Source organism: Jaculus jaculus, chromosome 2 (assembly GCF_020740685.1).
Source record: "Jaculus jaculus isolate mJacJac1 chromosome 2, mJacJac1.mat.Y.cur, whole genome shotgun sequence".
Classification (NCBI taxonomy): domain Eukaryota; kingdom Metazoa; phylum Chordata; class Mammalia; order Rodentia; family Dipodidae; genus Jaculus; species Jaculus jaculus.
In genome coordinates this window covers 13504137-13531140 of record NC_059103.1, presented here as the reverse complement: position 1 = coordinate 13531140, position 27004 = coordinate 13504137, and the positions used below count along the sequence as shown (strand labels likewise).

General features: G+C 49.1%; 1 protein-coding gene across 1 annotated transcript; it reads left to right on the top strand.

Annotated features, from left to right (window-relative positions):
* The first annotated feature begins 3901 nt into the window (after positions 1-3901).
* Rfc2 (replication factor C subunit 2) lies at positions 3902-26092 on the top strand. Its single transcript, XM_045143642.1, has 11 exons — positions 3902-4032; positions 8254-8323; positions 10092-10133; positions 10361-10467; positions 15907-16008; positions 17225-17325; positions 19271-19428; positions 20362-20427; positions 21072-21152; positions 23470-23583; positions 25413-26092. Exons 1-11 carry the CDS (start codon positions 3926-3928, stop codon positions 25521-25523), a joined length of 1059 nt encoding a protein of 352 aa, XP_044999577.1. The 5' UTR covers positions 3902-3925; the 3' UTR covers positions 25524-26092.
* Positions 26093-27004: the final 912 nt, after the last annotated feature.

The window sequence follows — 27004 nt, the reverse complement described above, 5'->3', positions numbered from 1 at the left end:
AAACCTTTGGCTTTGTAGACAAACGCCTTAACTGCTAAGCAATCCCTCCAACACATTTTTTTTTTTTTTTTTTTTTTTTTGCTTTTGTGTTTGTTTTTCAAGGTAGAATCTCACTCTCTAGTCCAGGCTGACCTGGAATTCACTATGTACTCTCAGGGTGGCTTTGAACTCACAGAGATCCTCCTATCTCTGCCTCCCTAGTGCTGGGATTAAAGGTGTGTACACCACCACGCCCAGATGAAAAAAAAATTTTTTTTAATTAAAAATAAGTAAATAATTTATTTTTTTTGGCTCTTCAAGGTAGGGTCTTGCTGTAGCCTAGGCTGACCTAGAATTCACTATGTCGTCTCAACATGGTTTCAAACTCATGGCAATCCTACGTTAAAGGCATGCACCACCATGCTCTGCTTTGAAACAGGACTTTATACCAAGAGCTTTGGTTCTGTTGTAGGGAATGAATCTTGGCTCCACCAGTTATAGCTTAAAAGACACTGGAAGCATTATTTAATCACTCCCAAGCCTGCTTCTCAGTGGTCTTTGAACAGTAAGGGCCCAGTCAATGTGGTAGTTGGAATGTCAGATGTTCCTCACGGCCTCATGTGTCTGTGATGACGTCTCCATGCACAGCTGGTGGAGCCTGTGGGAGGTGGAGCTTTGCAGGAGGAGGAGTGCCACTTGGGGTAGACTTTGTGGTAGACCACTGGGCGTTCATAGCAGGCTCACTCTCTCTCTCTTTCCTCCCTGCTAGTGTGGGGAGCTGTGACACCCATCTGTCTGCTTGTGTTATAATTTCTCCCTGTGATAACACTTTGGCTCAAAATTGTTAGCTGGAAATAAAGCCTTTCCTTCCATAAGCTAGTCCTGGCCGGGTGTTTTGTCCCAGCAGTAGGAAGGTAATTGCTACTCAATGAGTCATTATTCTGTAGCAAGGGACGAGAGGAAAGGTTACTATAACATATAGCACTTGGGAGACAGAGGTAGGAGGATTGCTGTGAGGTCAAGGCCACCCTGAGACGACACAGTAAATTCCAGCTCAGCCTGGGCTAGAGTGAGACCTTACCTAGGAAAAAAAAAAAAAATCAGGCATGATGGCACAAGCCTTTAATCCAAGCTGAGGTACGGGGATTGTCTTGAGTTCAAGGCTAGCCTGGGCTAGAATGAGACCCTACATGAAATTTTAAAAAAAGAAAAAGAAAAAGTGGTTGGAGAGATGGCTCAGCAGCTAAGGTACTTGCCTGTAAAGCCTAACGAACCAGGTTCAAGTCCCCAGGACCCACATAAAGCCAAATGCACAAGGTGGTGTGTGTATCTAGAGTTCCTTTGCTTGCAGTGGTTAGAGGCCCTGGTACATCCATCCCCCTGCCTCCGTCTCTCTCTATATATGTCTATATCTATATCTATATCTATATCTATATCTACTTATCTATCTACATACAGAGAAAGAAAGATATGTGTGTGCATGCCTCTTTCTCAAACAAACAAATAAATAAAAAAGAAACCTCCAGCACTCGCCTAACCACGAGGCCCCTCTGCAGCCCTGAGGAGATCCCAGGCGAGAGCCGTTCTCCACGCCTGCATTTAGGCACTTATGCAGGCTAGCAGGGTAGTAGAGCCACGTCTCCTGGCATTCTTTTTATTTATTTAGTTAGTTATTTTTTTATTTTTTATTTATTTGAGAGCGACAGACACAGAGAGAAAGACACATAGAGGGAGAGAGAGAGAATGGGCGCACCGGGGCTTCCAGCCTCTGCAAACGAACTCCAGACGCGTGCGCCCCCTTGTGCGTCTGGCTAACGTGGGACCTGGGGAACCGAGCCTCGAACCGGGGTCCTTAGGCTTCACAGGCAAGCGCTTAACCGCTAAGCCATCTCTCCAGCCCTAGTTAGTTATTTTTATTGACAACTTCCCCACCTGGTTTTGTTTGTTTTTGTGCGGTAGGATCTCACTCTAGCTCAAGCTGACCTGTAATTCACTATTGTTGCAATCAGGTTCGCATCGCTGGTAGAAATCACCCAAGTAAGAGCAACTTGTGGGGAAAAGAGGTTTATTTTACGTTACAGGCTCGAGGGGAAGCTCCATGATGGCAGGGGAAAATGATGGCATGAGCAGAGGGTGGACATCACCCCCTGGCCAACATAAGGTGGACCACAGCAACAGGAGAGTGTGCCAAACACTGGCATGGGGAAACTGGCTATAATATCCATAAGCCCGCCCCCAACAATACACTCCCTCCAGGAGGCGTTAATTCCCAAATCTCCATCAGCTGGGAACCTAGCATTCAGAACACCTAAGTTTGTGGGGGACACCTGAGTCAAACCACCACAACTATGTAGTATCAGGGTGGCCTTGAACTCATGGCAATCCTCCTACCTCTGCCTCCCAGCGTGCTAGGATTAAAGGCCTGTGCCCCCACACCTGGCCCAGGGATATTTTTTTAAATTTTTTTATTATTTTTATTTATTTATTTGAGAGTGACAGACAGAGAAACAGGCAGATAGAGAAAGAGAGAATGGGCGCGCCAGGGCCTCCAGCCACTGCAGAGGAACTCCAGATGTGCGTGCCCCCTTGTGAATCTGGCTGACATGGGTCCTGGGGAATTGAGCCTCGAACTGGGGTCCTTAGGCTTCACAGGCAAGCGCTTAACCGCTAAGCCATCTCTCCAGCCCGATGTTTCTTCTTCTTTTTTTTTTTTTATTTTGATATTTTGTTTTATTTTATTTGAGAGAGCGAATGGGCACACCAGGGCGTACAGCCAGTGCACATGAACTCCACATGCATCTGCCACTTTGTGCATCTGGCTTACATGGGTCCTGGGCAATCAAGCCTGGGTTCTTTGGCTTTGCAGGCAAGCGCTGTAACAGCTAAGCCATCCCCCCAGCCCAACAGGATATGTCTCTATGGATGAAGATGGATATGAATTCACACTCTGGTTCAGGATGGCTTTGAGCCTGGTGATCGCCTGTGCCATAATGTAATTTATTTATTTTTTAAAATACTTTTTATTTTTATTTATTTATTTGAGAGCCACAGAGAGAGAAAGAAAGAGGCAGATAGATAGAGAATGGATGCACCAGGGCCTCCAGCCACTGGAAACGACCTCCAGACACACACACACCACCATGTGCATCTGGCTTACATGGGACCTGGAGAATCGAACCTGGGTCTTTAGGCTTCACAGGCAAGCGATTAACTGCTAAGCCATCTATCCAGCCACCATAATAAAATTTATAATGACAGGAAATAAAAACTGCAGGGCGCGGTAGCGCACACCTTTAATCCCAGCACTCTGGAAAACCTAGGTAGGAGGATGGTTGTGAGTTTGATGCCAGCCTGAGACTACATAGTAAATTCCCGATCAGCCTGGGCTAGAGTGAAACCTTACCTCGGAATACTGACCCACCCACCCCCAAGAAAAAGTCGAAAATGAGGGCTGGAGAGATGGCTTAGTGGTTAAGGCACTTGCCTGCAAAGCCAAAAGACCCAGGTTTGAATCCCCAGGACCCACGTAAGCCAGATGCACAATGTGGTGCATGCATCTGGATATCATTTGCTGTGTGGCTGGAGGCCCTGGTGTGCCCATTCTCTCTCTCTCTCTCTCTCTCAAAATAAAATAAATAAATAAATAAATATTTTTTAAAGTTAAAAATGAGAATAGGACACCAAAGCCCATTCCTGAAGGTCTCTGCATCCCCAGGCTCCCACCGGGCAGCACGGGTCTCCGTGACCACAGCGGCCCCTAGCGGCCGGCGCGAGTCCCTGCCCCAGGCAGGCGCCGGCAGAGGCGGACCTCCGCTTCCGCTCCTGCGCGGGCGGCGGGGCGGGGCCTGCGCGGTGACGTCACGGGCCGGAGCGCGGGCGGCGGGGCGGGGCCTGCGCGGTGACGTCACGGGCCGGAGCGCGGGCGGCGGGAAGCGCGGGCGCGGGCATGGAGGTGCCGGAGAGCCGCGGCGGTTCTGCGGAGACCGTGGTGCAGGACCCCGCGCCTGGCCCCAGCAAGGCCCCGGGCAGTGCGGGTCACTACGAGCTGCCGTGGTGAGGGCGAGGGGACCCTCCGGGGTCGGGGGTTCGGGCTTGTTTCTGGGGACCCAGAGGGGACAGGAGGCCCGGGATTCCAGATTTTCTTTGCTTTTTACTTGTTTATAGGCAAGAACACACACAGAGAGCGAATGGGCGCGCCAGGATCTCTGGCTGCTGCAAACGAACTCCAGATGCATTCGCCACTTTCTGCGTCTGACTTTACATGGGTCCTAGGGAATCGAACTCCGGGCTGTCAGGCATAGCAAGCTAGCGCCTTAACCACTGAGCCATCACTCCCCAGCCTCTGGTTTTTTTTTTTGGAGACAGGGTCTCACTGTATAATGTTAACATCAACCTTGGGCTCACTGTATGCTTGTCTTGAGGCTCAACGTCGTCCTGCCTCAGCCTCCAGAGTAGGTAAAGTGACATGTGCCCATCACTGCACCCATTTTCTTTTTACTGTGTGAAGTTACCTCTGTGGCTTGCATGACTGCATGTTCCTTGCACAGCGCTCTTCTCAATGCTTGAGACGCTTCGGTAAGCAGATTGCCGGCTGGCTGGCACAGAGCTGATGTTTGATGTTTTGAAAAAGAAGGTGCTGGCTGGGGTGGAGCTCAGCGATAGAGTGTGTGATTTGCATTCAGTCCCCAGCACCAAAATAAAAGACAGACAAGCCTGGCGCTTGGGAAGTAGAAGTGAGAGGTTTAGGAGTTTAAAGTCATCCTCGAGTATGTAGCAAGTTTGAGGCTGGCCTGGGCTATATAAGGCCTGTGTCAAAAACCAAACAGAGTTGGGTGTGGTGGTGCACGCCTTTAATCCCAGCACTTCGGAGGCACAGGTAGGAGGATTGCCGTGAGTTCGAGGCCACCCTGAGACTCCAATTCCAGGTCAGCCTGGGCTAGAGTGAGACCCTACCTCGGGAAAAAAAAAAAAAAAAAAGTAGTCTCATCACACCCCATCTGGTTTGTTTTGTTTTGTTTTGTTTTGATTTTTTGGTTTTTCCAGGTAGGGTCTCACTCTAGCCAGGCTGACCTGGAATTCACTATGGAGTCTCAGGGTGGCCTCGAACTCCCAGCAATCCTCCTTCCTCTGTGTCCGGAGTGCTGGGATTAAAGGCGTGGGCCACCATGCCCGGCTGACACTATCTTTTAATCCCAGCACTTGGGAGGCAGAAGTTGGAGGATCTCTGTAGCTGGGAATAGAGAGTGAACTCCAGAGCAGCCTGGGCTATAGTAGGATCCAACCTTGGAACCCTCCCTAGCAAAAAAAAAAAAAAAAGGACTTATGACCCAATAGTAATTTCTTATATCCCCACTGAGGAGGACCCTTAGTGGAATAGGGATGGGGTTAAGGGGATGTAAGAGAATAAATAACTCGATAGAAATAAGACCAGTAGTAAAGTTTCCAATCAAAGATTTAAAAAAAAAAAGGACTGGGGAGATAGCTGTGGTGTTGGCCTGTGTGCGTCTCTCCAGCCACTCACTTTAAGGCTGAGTGGGCGTTCACTTGCAGCAGCAAAACACTTTGACCTGCCCAAGCACACAAACACATCCGAAAAGTAAGTTAAACAGCCTGTCGGAGTGGCACGTGCCTTTCATCCCATTTGAGAGGCTGAGTTGGAGGATTGCCACAGCCTGGGGCTAGAGTGAGACCTTGCCTCAAAAAGTAAAAATAAATGAATAAATAAGAAAGCAATAGGGGCTGGAGAGATGGCTTGGCGGTTAAGCACTTGCCTGTGAAGCCTAAGGACCCCGGTTCGAGGCTCGGTTCCCCAGGTCCCACGTTAGCCAGATGCACAAGGGGGCGCACGCGTCTGGAGTTCGTTTGCAGAGGCTGGAAGCCCTGGCGCGCCCATTCTCTCTCTCTCCCTCTATCTGTCTTTCTGTCTGTCACTCTCAAATAAATAAATAAATAAATAAATAAAAGAAAGCAATAACAACCTAATAAAGGGCACAAGAGGTCCTGAAGGTCAAAATCATTGTGCATCTGCCATCGGGACAATGCCCAGATTCAAGAAGGTCATTGCCATTCTAACATAGCTAGCTAGTTAGTAAATGGTAGAACCGAGTAGTCAGGATTCAGAGGCAGGAGGATCATGAGTTCTAGACCAACCTGGGCTATGTATTCACACCCTGTCTCAAAAAAAAAAAAAAAAAGGGGGGGGGCTGGAGAGATGGCTTAGTGGTTAAGCGCTTGCCTGTGAAGCCTAAGGACCCCTGTTCGAGGCTTGGTTCCCCAGGTCCCACGCTAGCCAAATAAATAAATAAAAAATGAACAAAAAATATTAAAATAAATGAAAGAGTTCAAGATCATCCTTAGCTACCTAGCAAGTTCACAGCCAGCCTTGTGCATGCAGAACAGAACTGTGGAATGGATGCACTGGTAGTCTGCACAGCTGAGAGCTGCAGGGCGGCCCTTAGTTTCTGTCTAGTGAGACTCGCTGTGCGTTTGCTGAGCAAGGGTCCCAGGTGCGCCCATGTCTGTCACCCCGGATGATGTCAGTGTCAAGTACATCTGATCTCTATGGTGACTGGCAGGCTGTTATCCCAGTGTCCTGTTGTTCAGATGGCCTGCGCTGCTGCTGTGTGAAGCCTTTTGTGGGCAGTTCTCAGTCACTTTTGAAATGGTACCGGGTCACCTCATGAAGTTAAAACTTGCATCCACTTGGAATTTATATATTTGAGACCTTGTCTTATGTACCCCAGGCTGGCCTCAAACTGGCTATGTAGCAGTTGATAATCTTTTTTGTTTTATTGAAGTAGGGTTTCGCTCTAGCTCAGGCTGACCTGGGATTCACTATGTAGTCTCAGGGTGGCCTCGAACTCACAGCGATCCTCCTACCTCTGCCTCCCGACCCGAGTGCTGGGATTAAAGGCGTGCGTCACCACGCCTCTCGCAGATGATAATCCCTGATCTCCTGCCTCCATCTTGAGTGCTGGGGCTACAGGTTTGCACACCACACTGGGTGGCCATGGTGCTGCTGGTGATGGCACCCAGAATTTCATGTTAGGCAAAAACTCTATCAACTGAGCTTCATTCCAACCACTTATTTGCTTTTTTAAAAAAATATGTTAAAGCTGGGTGTGGTAGCACATGCCTTTAACCCCAGCCCTCGGGAGGTCGAGATGGGAGGATCGCCGTAAGTTCGAGGCCACTCTGAGACTACATAGTGAATTACAGGTCAGCCTGAAATAGAGTGAAACCCTACCTCGAAAAAAAAATAATTATTTATTTGAGAGAGAAAATGAGCACACCAGGACTTCTAGCCACTGCACATCCAGACACATCTGCCAGCGTGTGCATCTGGCTTTACATGGGTACTGGGCCCTTCGGCTTTGTTGGCAAGCACCTTGACCGCTAAACCATTTCTCTTCAGGCCCCATCTTTTTTTTTTTTTTTGAGGTAGGGTCTTGCTGTAGTCTCGGTGTGGCTTCGAATTCAGTGATCCTCCCACCTCGGCCTCCCAAGTCCTGGGATTAAAGGCATGTGCCACCACACCCAGCACCCCCATCTTTTTTTGAAGCAGGACCTCACTCTAGCCCAGGTTGACCTGGAACTTACTCTGTAGCCCAGGCTGGCCTGGAACTCGTGGAAGTTCTACGTCAGCCTCCCTAAGTGCTGCAATACAGGCATGGACCAACCATCCCTGGCTTGGGGGGGAAAATTATATATATATACATATACATATATATATATATATATATATATATATATATATATACACACATACATACATACATACACACACATACATACATATATGTATGTATGTGTGTGTATTAAAATTTATTTTTAAATATATTTATTTGAGAGAGAGAAAGAGAGAGTGAGCGCCAGGGTCTCTGGCCACTGCAAACGAACTCTAGATGCATGTGCCCCTTGTGCATCTGGCTTACTTGGGTCCTGGAGAATCAAACAGATCCTTTGGCTTTGCAGGCAAATACCTTAACCACCAAGCCATCTCTCCAGCCTTGACTTGGAATATTTTAATTGAATGTATGGATTCTGGTGATATTGTTGCTTGCTTTTTTTGTGTGTGTGTTTGAGACCGAGTCTTGCAATGGAGCCGAGGTTTACTTCAAACTTGAGATCGTCCTGCCTCAGTCTTCCACATTTGGGATTACAGGTGCCACTACCATACCCTGGCAAACCTTTTAGGATTGCCCTTTCCTGCTGCCTTTTGGGAAGGGTGACGATAACCATGCGAACAATTTTATTCATTTTTCTTGGAAACAGGGTTGAAAAATACAGGCCTGTGAAGCTAAATGAAATAGTCGGAAATGAAGACACCGTGAGCAGACTGGAGGTGAGTGCCTTTGTCCTCATTGGCTCATGTCCTACTGTGTCTGTGACAAGCAGGAGGCATTTGGAAGAAGATGGCTGTATCAGCTGTTTTGTTGGTGCTGGGATAGAAAATCTAGCCAGGACTCTGGGGATGGTGGCGCACACCTTTAATCCCAGCACTCGGGAGGCAGAGGTAGGAGGACCGCCGTGAGTTCCAGGCCACCCTGAGACTCCATAGTGAATTCCAGGTCAGCCTGGGCTTAGAGCGGGACCCTACCTCGAAAAACAAAAAACAAGCATCCACCCAGAAGCGGCTTGGGGGAGGAAAGTGTTTATTTCTGGCTCACGGTTTCTCGGGGAGGTGTCATGGGGGGAGAGCACGGCAGGGGCGGGAGGCGCATGACCTCATCGCATCAGCCGCGGCCATGTGGGTGGCGCTGGTGCGCAGCCAGCTCTCCTTTGTATTCAGCCCAGGACCCCAGCTCGTGGAGTGGCTCCTAATCTAGACGTCCTCAGACATGTCTCTGGTGCCGTGGTGACTCTAAATCTTTTTTTTTTGGGGGGGGGGGCGGAGGAATATTTATTTTTCTGACAGAGAAAGAGAGAAGGAGGGAGAGGGAGAGAATGGGCGCACCAGGGCCTCCAGCCACTGCAAACGAACTCCAGACGCGTGCGCCCCCTTGTGCATCTGGCTAACGTGGGACCTGGGGAATCAAACCTGGGTTCTTTGGTTTTGTAAGCAAATGCCTTAAACCACTTAAGCCATTCCTCCAGCCCCTTTTTTGTTGATTTTTTTTTTTTTTTTTTTGAGGTAGGGTCTTGATCTAGCCCATGCTAACCTGGAATTCACTATGTAGTCTCAGCGTGGCCTTGAACTCACAGTGATCCTCCTACCTCTGCCTCCCAAGTGCTGGAATTAAAGGCGAGTGCCACCATGCCTGGCGTGATTCTAAATCTTGCTGAGAGAAAGGAGGAAAACTTTTTCAGTGGAGGGTAGATAAACAATATCTCTATCTATTTACCTATATATGAGACATATATGTATGTATATATAGATAATATTTTTTTTTGAGGCAGGGTCTCACCCTAGCCCAGGCTGACCTGATCTCAACGTGGCCTCATAAACATGGTAGTCCTCCAACCTCTGCCTCCCAACTGCTAAGATTGAAGGCATGTGCCACCACACCCGACACTTTTTTTTTTAATTAGGGCCTCTAACTGCTGCCAACGAACTCCAGACACATGTGCCACTTTGTGCATCTGGCTTTACGTGGGTACTGGGGAATTGAACCCAGGTCATTAGGCTTTGCAGGCAAGTGCCTTAACCACTGAGCATCTCTCCAACCCAATAAAGTTTTTGTCTTGGAGATCCTCTGTCTTCACCTCCTGAGTGCTGGGCTCACAGGCAGACCACCATGCCTGCCCCACATTTATGTAGGTACTAGGGATCTGAACTCAGGTCCATCTAGTCGCCCGGTTTTGTTTTTAAGACGGGGTCTTTCCCTGCAGCCTAGGCGGTCTCATCTCCCCATGCTCCTGCCTCGCTTGTCCTCCTGATGCGAGGAGTACAGGTGTGCCCCACACCTGCCTCACCCAACCTCTTTTTTTTCTTTTTTTAAAGTTTAATTAAAAAAATATTTATTTATTTTCAGGTAGGGTCTCACTGTAGCTCAGGCTGATCTGGTTCAGGGTGGCCTTGAACTCATGGCAGTCCTCCTACCTCAGCCTCCCAGTGCTGGGATTGAAGGCATGCGCCACCGCGCCCGGCTTACCCAACCTCTTTTACTCAGGTCTTTGCAAGAGAAGGGAACGTACCAAATGTCATCATCGCTGTGAGTCCTCGGGCTGCCCTTTGTGTCTTGGGTCCCCTGTCCCCTCCCTTTCACATCTTAGCTTTGGTGGCACAGACCTCCCTCCTTATGGAGACCTCTGGGTGGGTGGCTGCGTGGTGTGGGGTGGGAAGTGACAATGGGGCAAGTGCCAGCGGTGTGTGGTTTAAGAAAGTGAAGCTAATGGGGCTGTCTCTGTGGTGAAGCACTTATGAAGGCCTCATCCTCAGGGGCCTCCTGGAACAGGCAAGACAACAAGCATCTTGTGTCTGGCCCGAGCCCTGCTGGGCCCAGCCTTGAAGGACGCTGTCCTGGAACTCAATGCTTCGAATGACAGGTACGCTGGAGAGACAAGACGGAGGGTGGCACGCTTTACCTGTGGGTTGTAGAAATACTTCTACCTGGTGGCCTGCCTCACTGTCTCCGGTTTTATGCTCCACCCTACCCAGTGACGGAGCGGGAGAATTACAGCCTCGTCTAAGTGGCCAAGGAGCACATGCTGCTTGCTTTCTTTTTTGAATGGAAGAAAATTAAAAAATATTTTAAATTATAAAATACACATAACATGGCTGGGGAGATGGCTTGCCTGTGAAGCCTAAGAACCCAAGTATGCCCAAGTATCCATGTAAAGCCAGATGTACACACGTGTCTGGAGTTAATTTGCAGGGGCTAAAGAGGACTTGCTGCACCCATTTTCTTGCTCTCTCTACCTGTCTCTCTCTCTTTTTTTTTTTTTTTTTTTTTTTGGTTTTTCGAGGTAGAGTCTCATGGCAATCCTCCTACCTCTGCCTTCTGCATGCTGGGGTTGAAGGTGTGCACCACCCTCTTTCTTTTTTTTTTTTTCTTGAGGTAGGGTCTCACTCTAGCCCAGGCTGACCTGGAATTCACTATGGAGTCTCAGGGTGGCCTCGAACTCTCGGCGATCCTCCTACCTCTGCCTCCCAAGCGCTAGGATTAAAGGCGTGTGCCACGCTCAACTTCTTTCTTTCTTAAATAAATAAAATATTTAAGAAAATACACATAACAGAAAATTGCATGTTACCAGACGTCCTGCATTCTAGGCAAGTGTTCTGTCACTGAGCTTCACCTGTAGTCTCATCTTACCTATTTTTTTTTTTTTTGGTTTTTCAAGGTAGGGTCTCACTCTAGCCCAGGCTGACCTGGAATTCACTATGGAGTCTCAGGGTGGCCTCGAACTCATGGTGATCCTCCTACCTCTGCCTCCCAAGTGCTGGGATTAAAGGCGTGCACCACCACGCCCGGCTTCGTCTTACCTATTTTTTTAAATATTTATTTATTTATTTGACAGAGAGAGAGGGAGGCAGGGATGAGGAAGGGAGAGAAGATGGATGCACCAGGGCCTTCAGCCACCGCAAATGAAATCCAGACACATGCACTGCTTTGGGAATCTGGTTTATGTGGGTCCTGGAGAATTGAACCCAGGTCCTTAGGCTTTACAGGCAAGCACCTTAACTGTTAAATCATCACTCTAGCCCCTTGTTTATTTATTATTTTTATTTGAGAGAGAGGGAGAGAGAATGGGCACGCCAGGGCCTTTAGTCACTGCAAATGAACTGCAGACACATGTGCAACCTTGTGCATCTCGTTTATGTGGGACCTGGAGAATTGAACCTGGGTCCTTAGGCTTTGCAGGCAAGTGCCGTAACCACTAAGCCATCTCTCCAGCCCCAGAATATCCTTTTTGTTTGTTTGTTTGTTTTTTCAAGGTAGGGTTTCGCTCGATGGCTTTGAACTCACGGCGATCCCCCTACCTCTGCAGAGTGCTGGGATTAAAGACATGTGCCACTGTGCCCAACTTTGTTTTTGTTTGTTTGTTTGTTTGACACAAGGTGTCTTATAGCCCAGGCTAACCTCCAACTCCATATGTAGCCAAAATTGATCGGGAACTCCTGATCCTCCTTCCTGTGCCTCCCAAGTACTGGAATTATAGTCAGGCACCACCATGCCTGGCGTAACCCTCTTTCACTTATTGCTTTATTTAGTGTGTGCGTGGGGTGTGCGTGTGGAAGTCAGAAGACAGCTTTGGGGTGTTGACCTATGTCTTCCTTTAGGCAAGGATTCTCATTCTTGTGTTTTTTTTTTTTTTTAAATTATTCTTATTTATTTATTTGATAGAGAGAAAGAGGGAGAAAGTCAGGGGAGAGAGAGAGAGAGAGAGAATGGGTGCACCAGAGCTCCAGCCACTGCAAACAAACTCCAGATGCTTGCACCCCCTTGTGCATCTGGCTTCTGTGGGCCCTGGAGAACCGAACCTGGGTCCTTTGGCTTTGCAGGCAAACACCTTCACTGCTAAGCCATCCCTCCAGCCCTCTTGTTTTTATTTTTTAAAGATTTTATTTTAATTTATTTATCAGAAACAGAGAGAGGTAGAGAAGGAGAGAGAACAGGCACGCCAGGGCCTCCAGCCACTGCAGACGAACTCCAGTTGCTTGCGCCACCATGTGCATCTGGCTTACGTGGGTCCTGGGGAATCGAACCTGGTTCCCTAGGCTTTGCAGGCATGCGCCTTAACTGCCAAACTTTCTCTCCAGCACCTCGTTCTTGTTTTTCTTTAGTGCTGTGTTCTCTAAGCTAGCTGGTCCCTGAGCTTCCAGGAAATTCTCCTGTCTCTGTCTCCCATCTTTCCAAACCTGGGTCCTTAAGCTCTCAAAGCAAGAGCTTCACCCACTGAGGCGCCTCCAAGCCCTGACACCCCGCTTCAGCAGTGTTAAGTAGATTCATGTCGTCGCTTCATGGGTTGTGTGCCAGGTCTTCCTCCTTTTGCAAAACAAACTGTACCCACTAAGCAACTGCCCATTTCCCCTTCTCCCTGGGCCCTGGCAACATTCTGCTTCCGGTTTTTATATATCTGGTGACTCATAAGTGAAGTCATATTGTTTTATTATTATTATTATTATTATTATTATTATTATTATTATTTTGTTTTTCAAGGTAGCGTCTCACTCTAGCCCAGGCTGACTTGGAATATTCACTATGCAGTCTCAGGGTGGCCTGGAAATCACTCTGATCCTTCTGCTTCTGCTTCCCAAGTGCCAGATGGCTTTGTATTTTGAGTGTCTCACTGTCTGGTCTGTAACCTAGACGGCCCTGAATTCACCACGTAGCCCAGGTTGGGCTTGAACTCATGGTTGGTGACTTTAGCTATGAAACAGTGCTTAGCTGAGACTTGCTACGCGGGTGAACCTTAGTCACTGCTATTCTGCACACCAGTGTTGCAGCTGACACTGCCCCACACACTGTTTTGTGTGTTTGTGTGCCACATGTGGTGTAGTGGTGTAGTGAATGCATGTGTGTGCCCTGTGCACAATGTGCAGGAGCCAAAGAACACCAAGCATCCCTCTTACCACCCTTCTTCCGGGTGTTTTCTTGAGGTCTATCACTGAACCCTGAGCTGCCATTTTCATTTTATTTTATATATATATAAATATATATATATTTGATTTTTTAACTTTTTTATTTTTCGAGGTAGGGTCTCACTCTAGCTCAGGCTGACCTGGAATTCATTATGTAATTTCAGGGAGGCCTCAACCTCATGGCGATCCTCCTACCTCTGCCTCCTGAGAGCTGGGATTAAAGGTGTGCGCTACCACGCCCGGCCTGAGCTGCCATTTTTAGTCAGACTGGTTGATCACTGGGCCCCAACAATTCTTCCGTCTCTGCTCCCCTCAACTTGGCCTGCATAGCCACAGGCTCAGCTGTTTCCACAGGTGCTGAGGAATCAAAACCAGGGCTAATCAGGCCTTTTCAGGCCTTCATGCTTGCATAACAAGTGCTCCTAATTTTTGGCCATCTCCCCAGCCCCTGTTTTTATTTTTTTATTTTTTTTTTATTTTTAAATATCCCTTAAAGAAACAGCAAGAGTGAGAGAGAATTGACATCACCAGGACCTCAGCCAGTGCACTCGAACTCCAGATGCTTGCACCACCTAGTGGGCATGTGCAGTCTTGAATCTTTGTGCCTCTGGCTTACATGGGAGCTGGAGACAGATGGAACCTGGGTCTTTAGGCTTCGCAGGCAAGTGCGTAAACTGCTAAGCCATCTCTCCAGCCCATTATTATTATTAATTTATTTATTGGTTTTTTTGAGGTAGGGTTTCACTCTAGTCCAGGATAACCTGGAATTCACTATGTGGTCTCAGGGTGGCCTTGAACTCACTATGATCCTCTTACCTCTGCCTCCCGAGTACTGGGATTAAAGGCGTGCGCCACCCCGCCTGGCTCCAGTTTTGCATTTTATTATTTATTTGCGGGCAGGGAGGTGGGAGATGAGCGCACCAGGGCCTGTTACCACTGTGAGTGACCTCGAGGCCCGTGCACTCTGTGCATCTGGCTTTACATAGTAGGTATTGGGGAATCAAAGGCAGGCTGTCGGGCTCTGCAAGCACCTTAACTGCTGAACCATCTCTTCAGCCTGACCTTGAACTTGTGGTTCTCTTGCTCCCATCCCCCGAGTGCTGGGATTGCGGGCCTAATCAGGGCGTCATGCATGGTAGGCAAGCGCCGTACAACTGAGCTGCACCCCAGCCATCGTTCGCTCTTTGGAAAACCTCTGAAGAAGAAGAAAAGTCGTGAAATATCAATTCTCCTAAATACTTAGAATTGCTCAGAAAAGAAGCTTAGAAATACAAATGGAGCCAGGCGTGGTGGCACACGCCTTTAATCCCAGCACTTGGGAGGCAGAGGTAGGAGAATTGCTGTGAGTTCGAGGCCACCCTGAGACTACGTAGTGAGTTCCATTCCAGGTCAGCCTGGGCTAGAGTGAGACCCTTCCTTGAAAACACACACACACCAAAAAAAAAAAAAATTTGGGACCAGGGCTAGAGAGAAGGCTTAGCAGTTAAAGCACTTGCCTGCAAAACCAAAGGACCCATGTGAGCCAGATGCTTATGGTGCATGCATCTGGAATTTGCAGTGGCTGGATGCCCTGGCATGCCCATATTCTCTCTCTCTCTCTCTCTCTCGCCCCCCTCTCAAATAAATAAGTAAGAAATTTATTTTTTTAATTGGGACCTGTAGCTCCTGGTGGTTATGTGAAGGGTTTAAACTTACCCTGTAAAGCTGGGGTGGGGTGCATACACCTGTAGTCCCAGCACCAATACCCTGAGGCAAGAGGGCTGAAAGTTCAAGGCCTATCTTGGCCATTACAGAGCCCCTGTCACAAAAGGGTAAAATGAAATAAAAAAAAAATTTGCCCCAAAGAAAAGCTCATGACATAATAAAAGAGAGACTGAAGCCGGGTGTGGTGGCACATGCCTTTAATCCCAGCACTCAGGAGGCAGAGGTAGGAGGATTCTCATGAGTTCGAGTCCACCCTGAGACTCCATAGTGAATTCCAGGTTAGCCTGGGCTAGAGTGAGACCCTACCTCAAAAAAAAAAAAAAAAAAAAGAGAGAGAGAGAGAGAGAGACTGATTGAGAGGGGTCGGGGATATGATGGAGAGTGGAGTTTCAAAGGGGAAAGAGCGGGGAGGGAGGGCATTACTATGGGACATTGTTTAAGTTGTTAATAAAAAGAAATTTTAGCCGGGTGTGGTGGCGCACGCCTTTAATCCCAGCACTTGGGAGGCAGAGGTAGGAGGATCGCTGTGAGTTCGAGGCCACCCTGAGACTCCATAGTGAATTCCAGGTCAGCCTGGGCTAGAGTGAAACCCTACCTTGCAAAACCAAAAAAAATAAAAAAAAATAAAATAAATAAATAAATAAATTTTTAAAAATTGCCTCAGAGTGTGACAGTATAATTCTGGTCTGTTCTTTCAGAGGCATCGATGTCGTGAGGAACAAAATCAAAATGTTTGCCCAACAGAAAGTGACCCTTCCCAAAGGCCGGCACAAGATCATCATCCTGGATGAGGCGGACAGGTGCGACAGCCGACCTTGAACCCTGGCTCCTGCCAGGCTTGGTAAAATGAGGAGAAATGTGGATTCACTTACATATTTTGTTTTAAGTTATAGTCCCATTCTAGCCCATGCTACCTTTGAACACTCTCTCTTTCTCCTTTTTTGTTTTTCCTCCAGACACAAGCACTGCCTTGTACATCTGGCTTTACATGGGTATTGGAGAATCAAACTTGGGCTATTAGGTTTTGGAGGCAAGTGCTTTGACTAGTGAGCCATCACTCCAGTTCATCGCTTCTTTTTTTTTTTTTTTTTTAACTTAAATATCTCTATTATAAGCTTTTTAAAAATAGTTCCTTTTTATTTATTTATTCATTAGAGAGAGAATGGGCATGCCAGGACCTCTAGCCACTGCAAGGGAATTCTAGATGCATGTGCCACCATGTTCATCTGGTTTACGTAGGTTCTGGGGAATTGAGCCTGGGCCGTTAGGCTTTGCAGGCAAGCTCTTTAACTGCTAAGTCATTTCTCCAGCCCTAAATATATTTATTTATTTATTTATTTATTTTTGGTTTTTCGAGGTAGGGTCTCACTCTGGTCCAGGCTGACCTGGAATTAACTCTGTAGTCTCAGGGTGGCCTTGAACTCATGGCAATCCTCCTACCTCTGCCTCCCGAGTGCTGGGATTAAAGGCGTGCGCCACCACGCCCGGCTACCTAAATATATTTATTTGTTTGAGAGAGAGAGAGAAATAGCCAGGTAGAGAGAGAATGGGTGCACCTGGGCCTCCACACACTCCAGACACATGTGCCCCCTTGTACATCTGGCTTACATGGGGCCTGGGAAATTAAACCTGGGTCCTTTGGCTTTGCAGGCAAGCGCCTTAACTGCTAAGCCGTCTCTTCAGCCCTTTAAAACAGTTTAATGGGGGCTGGAGAGACGGTTCAGCGGTTAAGGTGCTTGCCCATAAAGCCATACAATCCGAATTTGATTCTCCAGTACCCATTTAAAGCTAGATGCACAAAGTGGTGCATGCATCTGGAATTCATTTGCAGTGGTGCACGCCTTTAACCCCAGCACTCGCGAGGCAGAGGTAGGAGGATCACCATGAGTTTGAGGCTACCCTGAGACTACGTAGTGAATTCCAGGTCAGCCTGGGCTAGAGTGAGTTTAAACCTTTTGCTGTATTTAGAAGTGATTTTCCACAACGGTCGAACTGACCCCTTGTGTTTGTTCTCAGCATGACGGATGGCGCCCAGCAAGCCTTGAGGAGAACCATGGAAATCTACTCCAAAACCACCCGCTTTGCCCTGGCTTGTAACGCCTCGGACAAAATCATCGGTGAGTGCACATCCTGGGTGGCCGTGTCCAAGCAGGACCCACGTTTTTGTTTTTTTTTTTTTTTTAAAGGTAAGGATTCACTCTAGCCCAGGCTGACCTAGAATTCACTCTGTATTCTCATGGTGGCCTTGAACTCACAGCAATCCTCCTACTTCTGCCTCTTGAGTGCTGGGATTAAAGGCGTGCGCCCCCATTCCCAGCCCCATCCTTCCCTTTCTAACACCCTCCACGCACACGCCTGTGTCCCCTTTACCCCCTCCCCCCAGGTCTGTGTTGTCTCTGCCCCACTTCTGTTTTTCTCATCCCCAGCTGTCCCCACAGCTCATCCTTCCCACTTCCTCTTTGTGCACCCAGACGTGTGCAGTTGCACACAGGCACGCCACCATCCCCACCATCACAGCTCCTGGCCTGGTAGGCGCTTTGTGCTGCTCTGCATCCTGTGTGCGTGCGTGCGTGCGTGCGTGCGTGCGTGCGTGTAGGCCAGAGGTCAACAGTGTGAGTTTTCTTCAGTTACTCTGGGCCTTATTTTATTTTCGGGGTTTTTTGAGGTAGAGTCTCTCTCTAGCCCAGGCTGACCTGGAATTCACTGTGTAGTCTCAGGGTGGCCTCGAACTCACCGTCATCCTCCTACCTCTGCCTCCCGAGTGATGGGATTAAAGGCGTGTGTCACCATGCTTGTACCTTAATTATTTTCAAGTTTGTATTCTTAATTATTTGTTAGAGAAAGAGAGAGAGAGAGAGAATGGGTGCGCCAGGTCCTCCAGCCACTGCAAACAAACTCCAGACTCATGGGCCACCTTGTGCATCTGGTTTACATGGGTCCTGGGGAATCGAGCTTGGATTCTTAGGCTTTGCAGGCAAACGCCTTACCACTAAGCCATCTCTCCAGCCCTGTACTTTATCTTTTTAAATACTTTTATTCATTTATTTGCAATGAGAGATTGAGAATATGGGTGCACCAGGGCTTCTTGCCACTGCAGTTGGAGCACGTGCCCATTTGTGCATCTGGCTTTATGTGAGTACTGGAGAATTGAACCTGTACTGTAGGCTTTGCAAGCAAGCACCTTTAACCACTGAGCCTTCTCTCCAGCCCCTGTACTTTATATTGGTTTGTATTATATTTTTGCTCCTTTCAAGGTAGAGTCACTGTAGCCCAGGCTGACCTGGAGTTCACTGTGTAGTCCCAGGCCAGCCTCAAGGTAGGGTCTCACTCTAGCTCAGGCTGACCTGGAATTCACTATGTAGCCTCAGGGTGGCCTCGAACTCACCGTGATCCTCCTACCTCTGCCTCCCGAGTGCTGGGATTAAAGGTGTGCGCCACCACTTCCAGCCCAAATACCTTTTATTTATTTATTTATTTTTCTTTTGAGACAGGCTTTCTCGCTGAACCTGGAGCCCACTGATTCCACTAGAATAGGTGACTAGCACGGCCCAACGATCCCGCGCCCCATTGCTGAGATGACAGGCGCTCATGTCATGCCCAGTGTTTACATGGTACTGGGGACCTGAACTCAGGTTCTCACGACCATTCAGCAAGCACTTTACTCACTGACCCTTCTCCCCAGCTTGTTTGTTTGGAGACAGGGTCTTGTGTAGCCCGGGTTGGCCTCGAACTCATGATTTCCCCGTCTCAGTCTCCCGAGTGCCGAGTATACCACCACATATGCCCTCTTGCGGAGCTTTGACGGGGCTGTGGCAGTCACATTCTCCTCTGGCCCCTGAGCTGTGATCTGCCCCGCAGGCCACCATCCAGCCCTCACCGACTCCAGAGGGCTTGTGGTGTGTGGAGCTGTCTCAGTCCTAAGGCTTCCTTCTCTGGGAGCGCGGGCTGGGCCTTGCTGGCTCAGGCTTGGTCACTGCTCTTTTGGCCACACTTGGTCTAGCTGTGTCCTGAGCAGCGGCCAGCCTGGCCCTGGAGCCCTCACTCTTGGCTTCCTCTGTGCAGAGCCCATTCAGTCGCGCTGCGCGGTGCTCCGTTACACCAAGCTCACAGACGCCCAGGTCCTCACGAGGCTCATGAATGTCATTGAGAGGGAAAAAGTACCATACACGGACGATGGCCTGGAAGCCATCATCTTCACAGCCCAGGGAGACATGCGCCAGGTCAGTGGGCCCCCATCGCCGCCCTTGAAGCGTGTGCCTTAATGAGTGATGGGGAGAGGAACAAGAGATACACTCGGTCGGGCTATGTGAGGACAAGAACCCAGCACCCCGCTGATGTTGTGAGCTGCGGGAGAGTGGGAAGTGGGGCTCCAGGAAGACAAGTGGGAGCTGGGCAGAGATAGGATCACTGTGACTTCAAGGTCACCTTGGGCTACAGAGTGAGTTAGGTCAGCCTGGGCTAGAGTGAGACCCTGCCTCCAAAAAAAAAAAAAAAAAAAAAAGTCAATATATTTTATTTATTTCTTTAAGAGAGAGAAAGAGAGAATGGGTGCGCCAGGGCCTCCAGCTACTGCAAACGAACTCTAGATGCATGCGTCCCCTTGTGCATCTGGCTTACATGGGTCCTGGAGAGTCGAACCAGGATCCTTTGGCTTTGCAGGCAAATGCCTTAACCGCTAAGCCACCTCTCCAGTCCCAAAAGTCAATTTAAAAACAGTATTAAACCCCCCAAAAAATTGAAAAAAAAAAATAAAAAAGCCGGGCATGATGGCACACACCTTTAATCCTAGCACTTGGGAGGCAGAGGTAGGAGGATTGCTGTGAGTTTGAGGCCACCCTGAGACTCCATAGTGAATTCCAGGTCAGCCTGTGCTACAGGGAGACCCTATCTGGAAAAAAAAAAAAAAAAAATGATGGCATTAAGCCGGGTGTGGACGTACTTGCCTTTAATCCCAGTGCTGAGAGGCAGAGGTAAGAGGATCACCATGAGTTGGAGGCCACCCTGAGACTCCATAGTGAATTCCAGGTCAGCCTGAGCTAGAGTGAGACCCTACCTAGAAAAACAACAACAACAATAATTAAAAAAAAAAAAAAAAGGCATGCCAAGGCAAAGGTGCTGAGGTCACACTTGTGATGTGTCTCCGTCCCTCACAGGCCCTAAACAACTTGCAATCCACCTTCTCAGGATTTGGCTTTATCAACAGTGAGAACGTGTTCAAGGTACCAGGGCTGGAGCCGGGGCTGCCTTTACCTGCTGGTGGAGCGGTGGGACTGTGGGCCAGGCACGGTGGATCCGAGCCTGAGGCAGGAGGATCACAAGTTCCAGGCCTGAGTGGACTACAGAATGAGACCCTCTCTCAGAAACAAAAGGGAAAAAGAAATTAAAGCGAAAAATAAATAAACAATCAGGAGTGGTGGCACACACCTTTAATCCCAGCACTCAGGGAGGCTGAGGTAGGAGGAGGGTGGTTGTTGAATTGGAGGCCACCCTGAGACTCCATAGTGAATTCCAGGTCAGCCTGGGCTAGAAGGAGGCCCTACCTCAAACAAACAAACAAATAATTGAGCAGAAAGAGGGCTTGGTGGTTTAGTTGGTACAGTGCTCACCTGGCATGCATGGGCCCTGGGTTCCAGTGCCAGCAATGCAGAAGCAGCATGGTGGTGCCCACAGGTGATCTCCACGCTGGGGGTGGAGGCAAACGAGTGAGAAACTCAAGGTTGGCTGCACAGTGAGTTTGAGGCCAGCTTGGGATAGATGAACCCCTGTTGAAGGAGGGAAAGAAGGAGAGAGGAGGAAGGGAGGTGAAGGAAGGAAGAAGTGATTAAGAGTGGTGCCTCACGAGCCATCTCGTGGATTTGCTCAGGTCTGCGATGAGCCCCACCCGCTGCTGGTGAAGGAGATGATCCAGCACTGTGTGGACGCCAACATTGACGAGGCGTACAAGGTAGGCCTCGGGTCCTCTTCCCCAATGTCCAGGGGCGTCCACAGTGGTGTAGCTGGAGTCTGCATGACTGCTCTTCTTTCTTAAGATTGTTTGGAGATGGGGGGAGGGTGCTCTTTTTGTTGGATTTTATTTTATCTTTATTTTTAGGGAGAGAGAGAGAATGGGTGTGCCAGGGCCTCAGCCACTGCAATCGAACTCCAGGTGCTTGTGCCACCTAGTGGGCATGTGTGACTTCGTGCTTCCCTCACCTTTGTGCATCTGGCTTAGGTGGGATCTGGAAAGTCGAACGTGGGTCCTTAGGCTTCACAGGCAAGCACCTTAAGCCATCTCTCTAGTCCGGATTTCAGTTTTTTGTTACATTTTTGTATTAGTCACTATTCCTTCGCTCTGCCAGCGTACCTGACCGAAGCAGTTTCAGAGACAAAGGCTTCATTTTGGCCATTTGAGTGGGTGCCGCCCATCGTGGCAGAGAAGGTATAGCAGGGTTCCTGGTGGTGGGCGGCTGCGGCCAGGACTCCTCACATCTTGCTGGACCGGGAAGCAGAGTTGACAGGAAGTAAGGCCCCTGCCCTCAGCAGCCTCTTCCTCCAGGGAGGCTCTTCCTGAAGGCTCTACAACTTCTCCAGCAGCACCACCGGTTGGGGACCAAGTGTTCAAACATGTGGGGGACATTTCACATGCCTGTTGTTTTTGTTGTTGTTGTTCTGTTTTGTTTTTTTTCAAGGCAGGGCTAGTTTAGGCTGACCTGGAATTCAGTATATAGTCTCAGGGTAGCCTTGAACTCATGGTAATCTTCGTACCTCTGCCTCCCAAGTACTGGGATTAAAGGCATGTGCCACCATGCCCAGCTCTTTTATTTATTCATTTATTCAGGAAAAAGGCAGATGAGAGAGACTGGGTACACCAGGGCCTCCAGCCACTACAAATGAAATGCATGCACCACTTTGTGCATCTGGCTGACATGGGTACTAGGGAATCGAACCTGGGTCTTTAGGCTTTACAGGCAATTGCTTTAAATGCTGAGCCATCTCTCCAACATTTCACATTCTCATCACAAGTTTATAGGCACTGTGATTCATAAAGGCCAGTCCCTTGCCCTGAGTCACATTTAAAGTAGTAGCCCAGCCTCTCCAATGATAGTGTGTTTCTTTGGGTTGCGAGATACAGACATGTTGTGTCCCACGTCACTCTGCTAAGAACCATGTTTACCCAGAAGTCCCTTATCAGCCAGGAGAGATAGGAGCAAGAGAAGTGAGACTGGCTGCAGAGCCAGGCGCTGTGGGTGACTCCGGCGGCCATGACTGGGGTGTGGGTGACTCTGAGTCATCACGTGGGTGTTGCTGGTGACTCAAAGCGTCGATCTGATCGTAGGATTCTGTCCCCCACACACTGCGTTTAGGACAAGGTAGGACTTAATAACAGATTGGAATGCCAGCCAGGGAGACTGAGGCAGGGTCCAGGCCCACAGGCTAGTCACTGAGTGGACCTGAAGAAAGCCTTCAGATTGAAGGAGATAGAGCCAGGTGTGGTGGCTTCTGCCTGTAATTCTAGCACTTGAGAGGCTGAGGTAAGAGGATCATCATGAGTTCAAGGCCAGCCTAGACTATGGGTGAGTTCAAAGTCAGCTTGGGCTAGAGTGAGATCCTGCCTCAGACAAAATCAGATTTATTTATTTATTATTGTTATTAATTTTTGTTTGTTTGTTTTGAGGTAGGGTCTCACTGTAGCTCAGGCTGACCTGGAATTCCCTATGTAGTCAGTCTCAGGCTGGCCTTGAACTTATGGTGATCCTCCTACCTCTGTTTCCCAAGTGCTGGGATTAAAGGTGTGCACCACTTCGCCCGGCCCCAAAATCAGATTTATAAAGACAGCTTTCCGCTTTCAGAATCCATCCCAAGATGCACCGTGGCTGGGTCTGGGGAATGAGGAAGCAGTTCCCACACTCACCAGGCTTTGAGTCCTGGCTAGGGAAAGCTGGCTGGTATTGTGGCTCCATGTAGAAGGCTCTGGATGAAGAGGTGGCGTGGGTGTGGCGTCAGACCCTCTTTGCCATGTCACCGGGAGTATATGTGGTGCTGTGTTTGCCTGCTGGGAAAAGGAGTCAAATTGTGCCCCATGATTCAAGGACCTGGTGACACGGAGGCCCCGCCGTAGCTCACCAGCAGCTCCACGGGGCTCAGGCGACTCAAAGCCTCATGGCATCTGGGGTGAGCTGTCACTCCACGGTGTGACAGGTCTGGCGGTGCTGTGGGTGAGACTTCCTCTCTCCAGCTCGGAGTTGCTGTGTTCACGGCCCTGCCGCTTTCCTTTCATCCAGATCCTTGCCCACCTGTGGCACCTGGGCTACTCTCCGGAGGATGTCATCGGCAACATCTTCCGAGTGTGCAAAACCTTCCCCATGGCTGAGTACTTGAAACTGGAATTTGTGAAGGTCAGTGAAGGAGGGGTGCCTGTCTCCTCTAGGACACTCGCAGTGCTGGGGTCCCCTGCATACACTTGTGCTCACGTCTGTGGACTCCAGGGTGTGCCCCGACAGCACAGCCGGGCGTGGCCATCTCCTGGGCTCAGAGTTTGTGCCACCCAGTCCCCTGCCCAGAGATTGACCCAGGGTCCCACACGTACCAGGCAAGCACTCTGCCACTGAGCTATACCCCTGGCCCTTTTCTGTTGTTTGGAGGCCGCTGTAGCCCAGGTTGACCTGGAAGTCATCTGTGATCCTGGGCTGGCTTCAAACTGACATTGATCCCCCCTACCTCTGCCTCCTGAGTTCTGGGATGAAAGGCGTGCCCCGGCCCTATTTTTATTTATTTATTTATTTTTGTAAGCAGAGAGAGGGAAGGAGGGAGGGAGAGAATGAATGGGCATGCCAGGGCCTCTAGCCGCTTTAAATGAACTCGATGGATGCACCACCTTGTGCATCTGGCTTTATGTGGGTACTGGGGAATCAAACCTGGTTCATTTGGTTTTGCAGGCAAGTGCCTTACTTGACTGCTGGGCCATCTCTCCAGCTCCCTAGCCCTTAAAAAAAATATATTATTTTAAAGTCTTATGATAGAGGTAATGTTCATGGAAGAAAAAATTCAGTCATCTTGGCACTTATAAGTTCTGTAAACACCACTACAAACAGAACAGAAGTTTTCCATCCCAGAAAAAAATGCCTGCATCATGATTTGTTTATTATTTTTAATTTTTTAAATTTTGACTTACTTATTTGTAAGAAAGAGAGAATAGGCACGCCAGGGCCTCCAGCCACTCACTGCAGACAAACTCCAGATGCGTGTACCACTTTGTGCATCTGGCTTACATGGGTCGTAGGGAGTGGAGCTTGGATCCTTTGGCTTTTGCAGGCAACCGCCTTAACTGTTAAACCATCTCTCCAGCCCCTTATTTTTTTATTTTTAAGTTTTTCGAGGTAGGGTCTCACTCTGGTCCAGGCTGACCTGGAATTCACTCTGTAGTCTCAGGGTGGCCTTGAACTCACGGCGATCCTCCTTCCTCTGCCTCCTGAGTACTGAGATTAAAGGCGTGTGCCGCCATGCCCGGCCCTTTCTTTCTTTCTTTTTCTTTTTTCTTTCTTTTTTTTTTTTTTTGTAATACCAGTATCTTTCAAAGAATAGGATTACAGCTCCACAGTAGAGTCCTCCCTGGCGTGAGCAGGGCCCTGAGTTAGACCTTCAGCACCACAGGGGAGAGAGCTCGGTGGGTCTCGTGCTACTCAAGTGTGAATACTTGAGATTGGATCCCCAGAACCCACGTGAAGCCAGGGGCTGTCATGTGAGGATGGTAGAGCAAGAAGGAAGGGCGAAACAGGAGAATCTCCCAGAAGCCCCTGGGCCAGCTAGCCTGCTGTTTGCTGGGGTGAGGAACTAGAGGCCCTGCCACGGACAAGGTGGAAAGCAGTTAAACTGTCCTCTGATCTCCACGTGTGCACAGTGGCACGGGTGCTACTTACACGTAAACCCACACACTCACCAACGCATCAAAAAACCCTCTTGAGCAGGGCGTGGTGGCGCACGCCTTTAATCCCAGCATTTGGGAGGCAGAGGAAGGAGAATTGCCGTGAGTTCGAAGCCAGCCTGAGACTGCGTAGTGAATTCCAGGTCAGCTTGGGCTAGAGCGAGACCTTGCCTCGAAAAACCAAAAAGCCCTCTTGGAAACTCGTTGCACTTCCGTGAAGGCCAGCCGGGACTGCTGGGGCGCTCAGCACGCCGGTGCAGATGAGTAGAAGACGCATCTGACTTCTTGGGTTTTGCTCCTCAGGAAATTGGATACACGCACATGAAGGTGGCGGAAGGCGTGAGCTCCCTGCTGCAGCTGGCTGGGCTCCTGGCCAGGCTGTGTCAGAAGACGGCAGCCCCGGCGGCCAGTTGAGCGCCGACGCCATTCACGGATGAAGTCAGAGCAGCCCTTGGGCCTGAACTCTGGAGACAGCGTTGTCACTGGGGAAATGGTGGCCGAGATAGGTGCTAGAATGTTCCTGGCTTTTTTAATGTTTTTGGTGGGTTTTTGTTTTTGAGACAAGGTCTCAGTGTAGTCCAGGCTGGCTTCGAACTCACAGGGTAACTGAAGATGACCTTGAATTTCTGGTCCCCTCCCCCTCTCCACCTCCCAAGTGCTAGGATTAGAGGCGTGCATCCCCACGCCCAGTTTACGCAGCGCTGGCGATGGAACCCAGGGCTTTGTTCATGTGTGCTAAGACAAGCCCTCTGTCATCCCCCGCCCAAGTCCCTTCAAGGTCTTTACTAAAGCCAGGTGCTGTGACCCCACCACTCGAGGCTGAATCAGGAGTATTGCCACGAGTCCAGGGCCATCCTCAGTGAGACCCTTTCTCAAAAAAGTATAAAGTGCCAGGCGTGGTGGCGCACACCTTTAATCCCAGCACTCGGGACGCAGAGGTAGGAGGATCGCCGTGAGTTCGAGGCCACCCTGAGACTACATAGTGAATTCCACGTCACCCTGGGCCAGAGCAAGACCCTACCTTGAAAAACAAAAAGGATAAAGTGACACATGCTTTTAATCTCAGCACTTGAGAGGCAGAGGTAAGATTACTGTGAGTTCGAGGCCAGCCTTGGATAACAGAGTTGAGTTTCAGGTCAGCCTGGGCAAAAGTGAGACCCTGCCTCACCAAAAAAAAAAAAAAAAAAAGATATCTTTGGTTTTTCAGGTTCTTGCTCTCTCTAACCCAGGCACACCTGGAATTCACTGTGTAGTCTAAGACTGGCCTCAAACTCACGTGATCCTCCTACTTCTGCCTCCTGGGTAATGGGACTAAAGGCGTGTGCCACCATACCCGGCTTAAAAAAAAGAGTCTTTTTAAACTGAGGAAGACACGAGAAGAATCTTAAGCTTAGATATTTATTGACACGTGTCTGTGACCTGGGCATTTTGTTTCCCTGATGGCATTTCTGATCCACACAGTCCCTGCCAGCTGTGGCCACCCCACCACACAGTCATGATTCAAACCTCCAGCTCAGCTGAAGCCAGCCCTGGGACAGAGGGTCAAGGGCAGCCTAGGGCCTTTGACCTGGAGCCTCTGGTCCTTAGCAGGTGACTTTCCTACTGAAGGGACATCAATGTAGCCAGGTCTGACTTCTTCCTGAGTGAATGGAAGTCCAGGACAAGCAGAAGCTCTCACTGAAGGGCCAAGACCTCGGGCTCCCGCGTTCCCAGGCTCATCTGTTGAAGTTAGTAATGCTTCTTGAGGAAAGACAGAATCTGGGAGATTCCCCTGAAATGGAGAATATTAAAAAGGGCTCTACCTATATAAATTAACTGTACAAACAGTGGTCATTTGAAGTTCTCAGAAAGCAAGATTAGTAAGAAATTTGAGATCCAAGGGAGGAGAGAAAAAA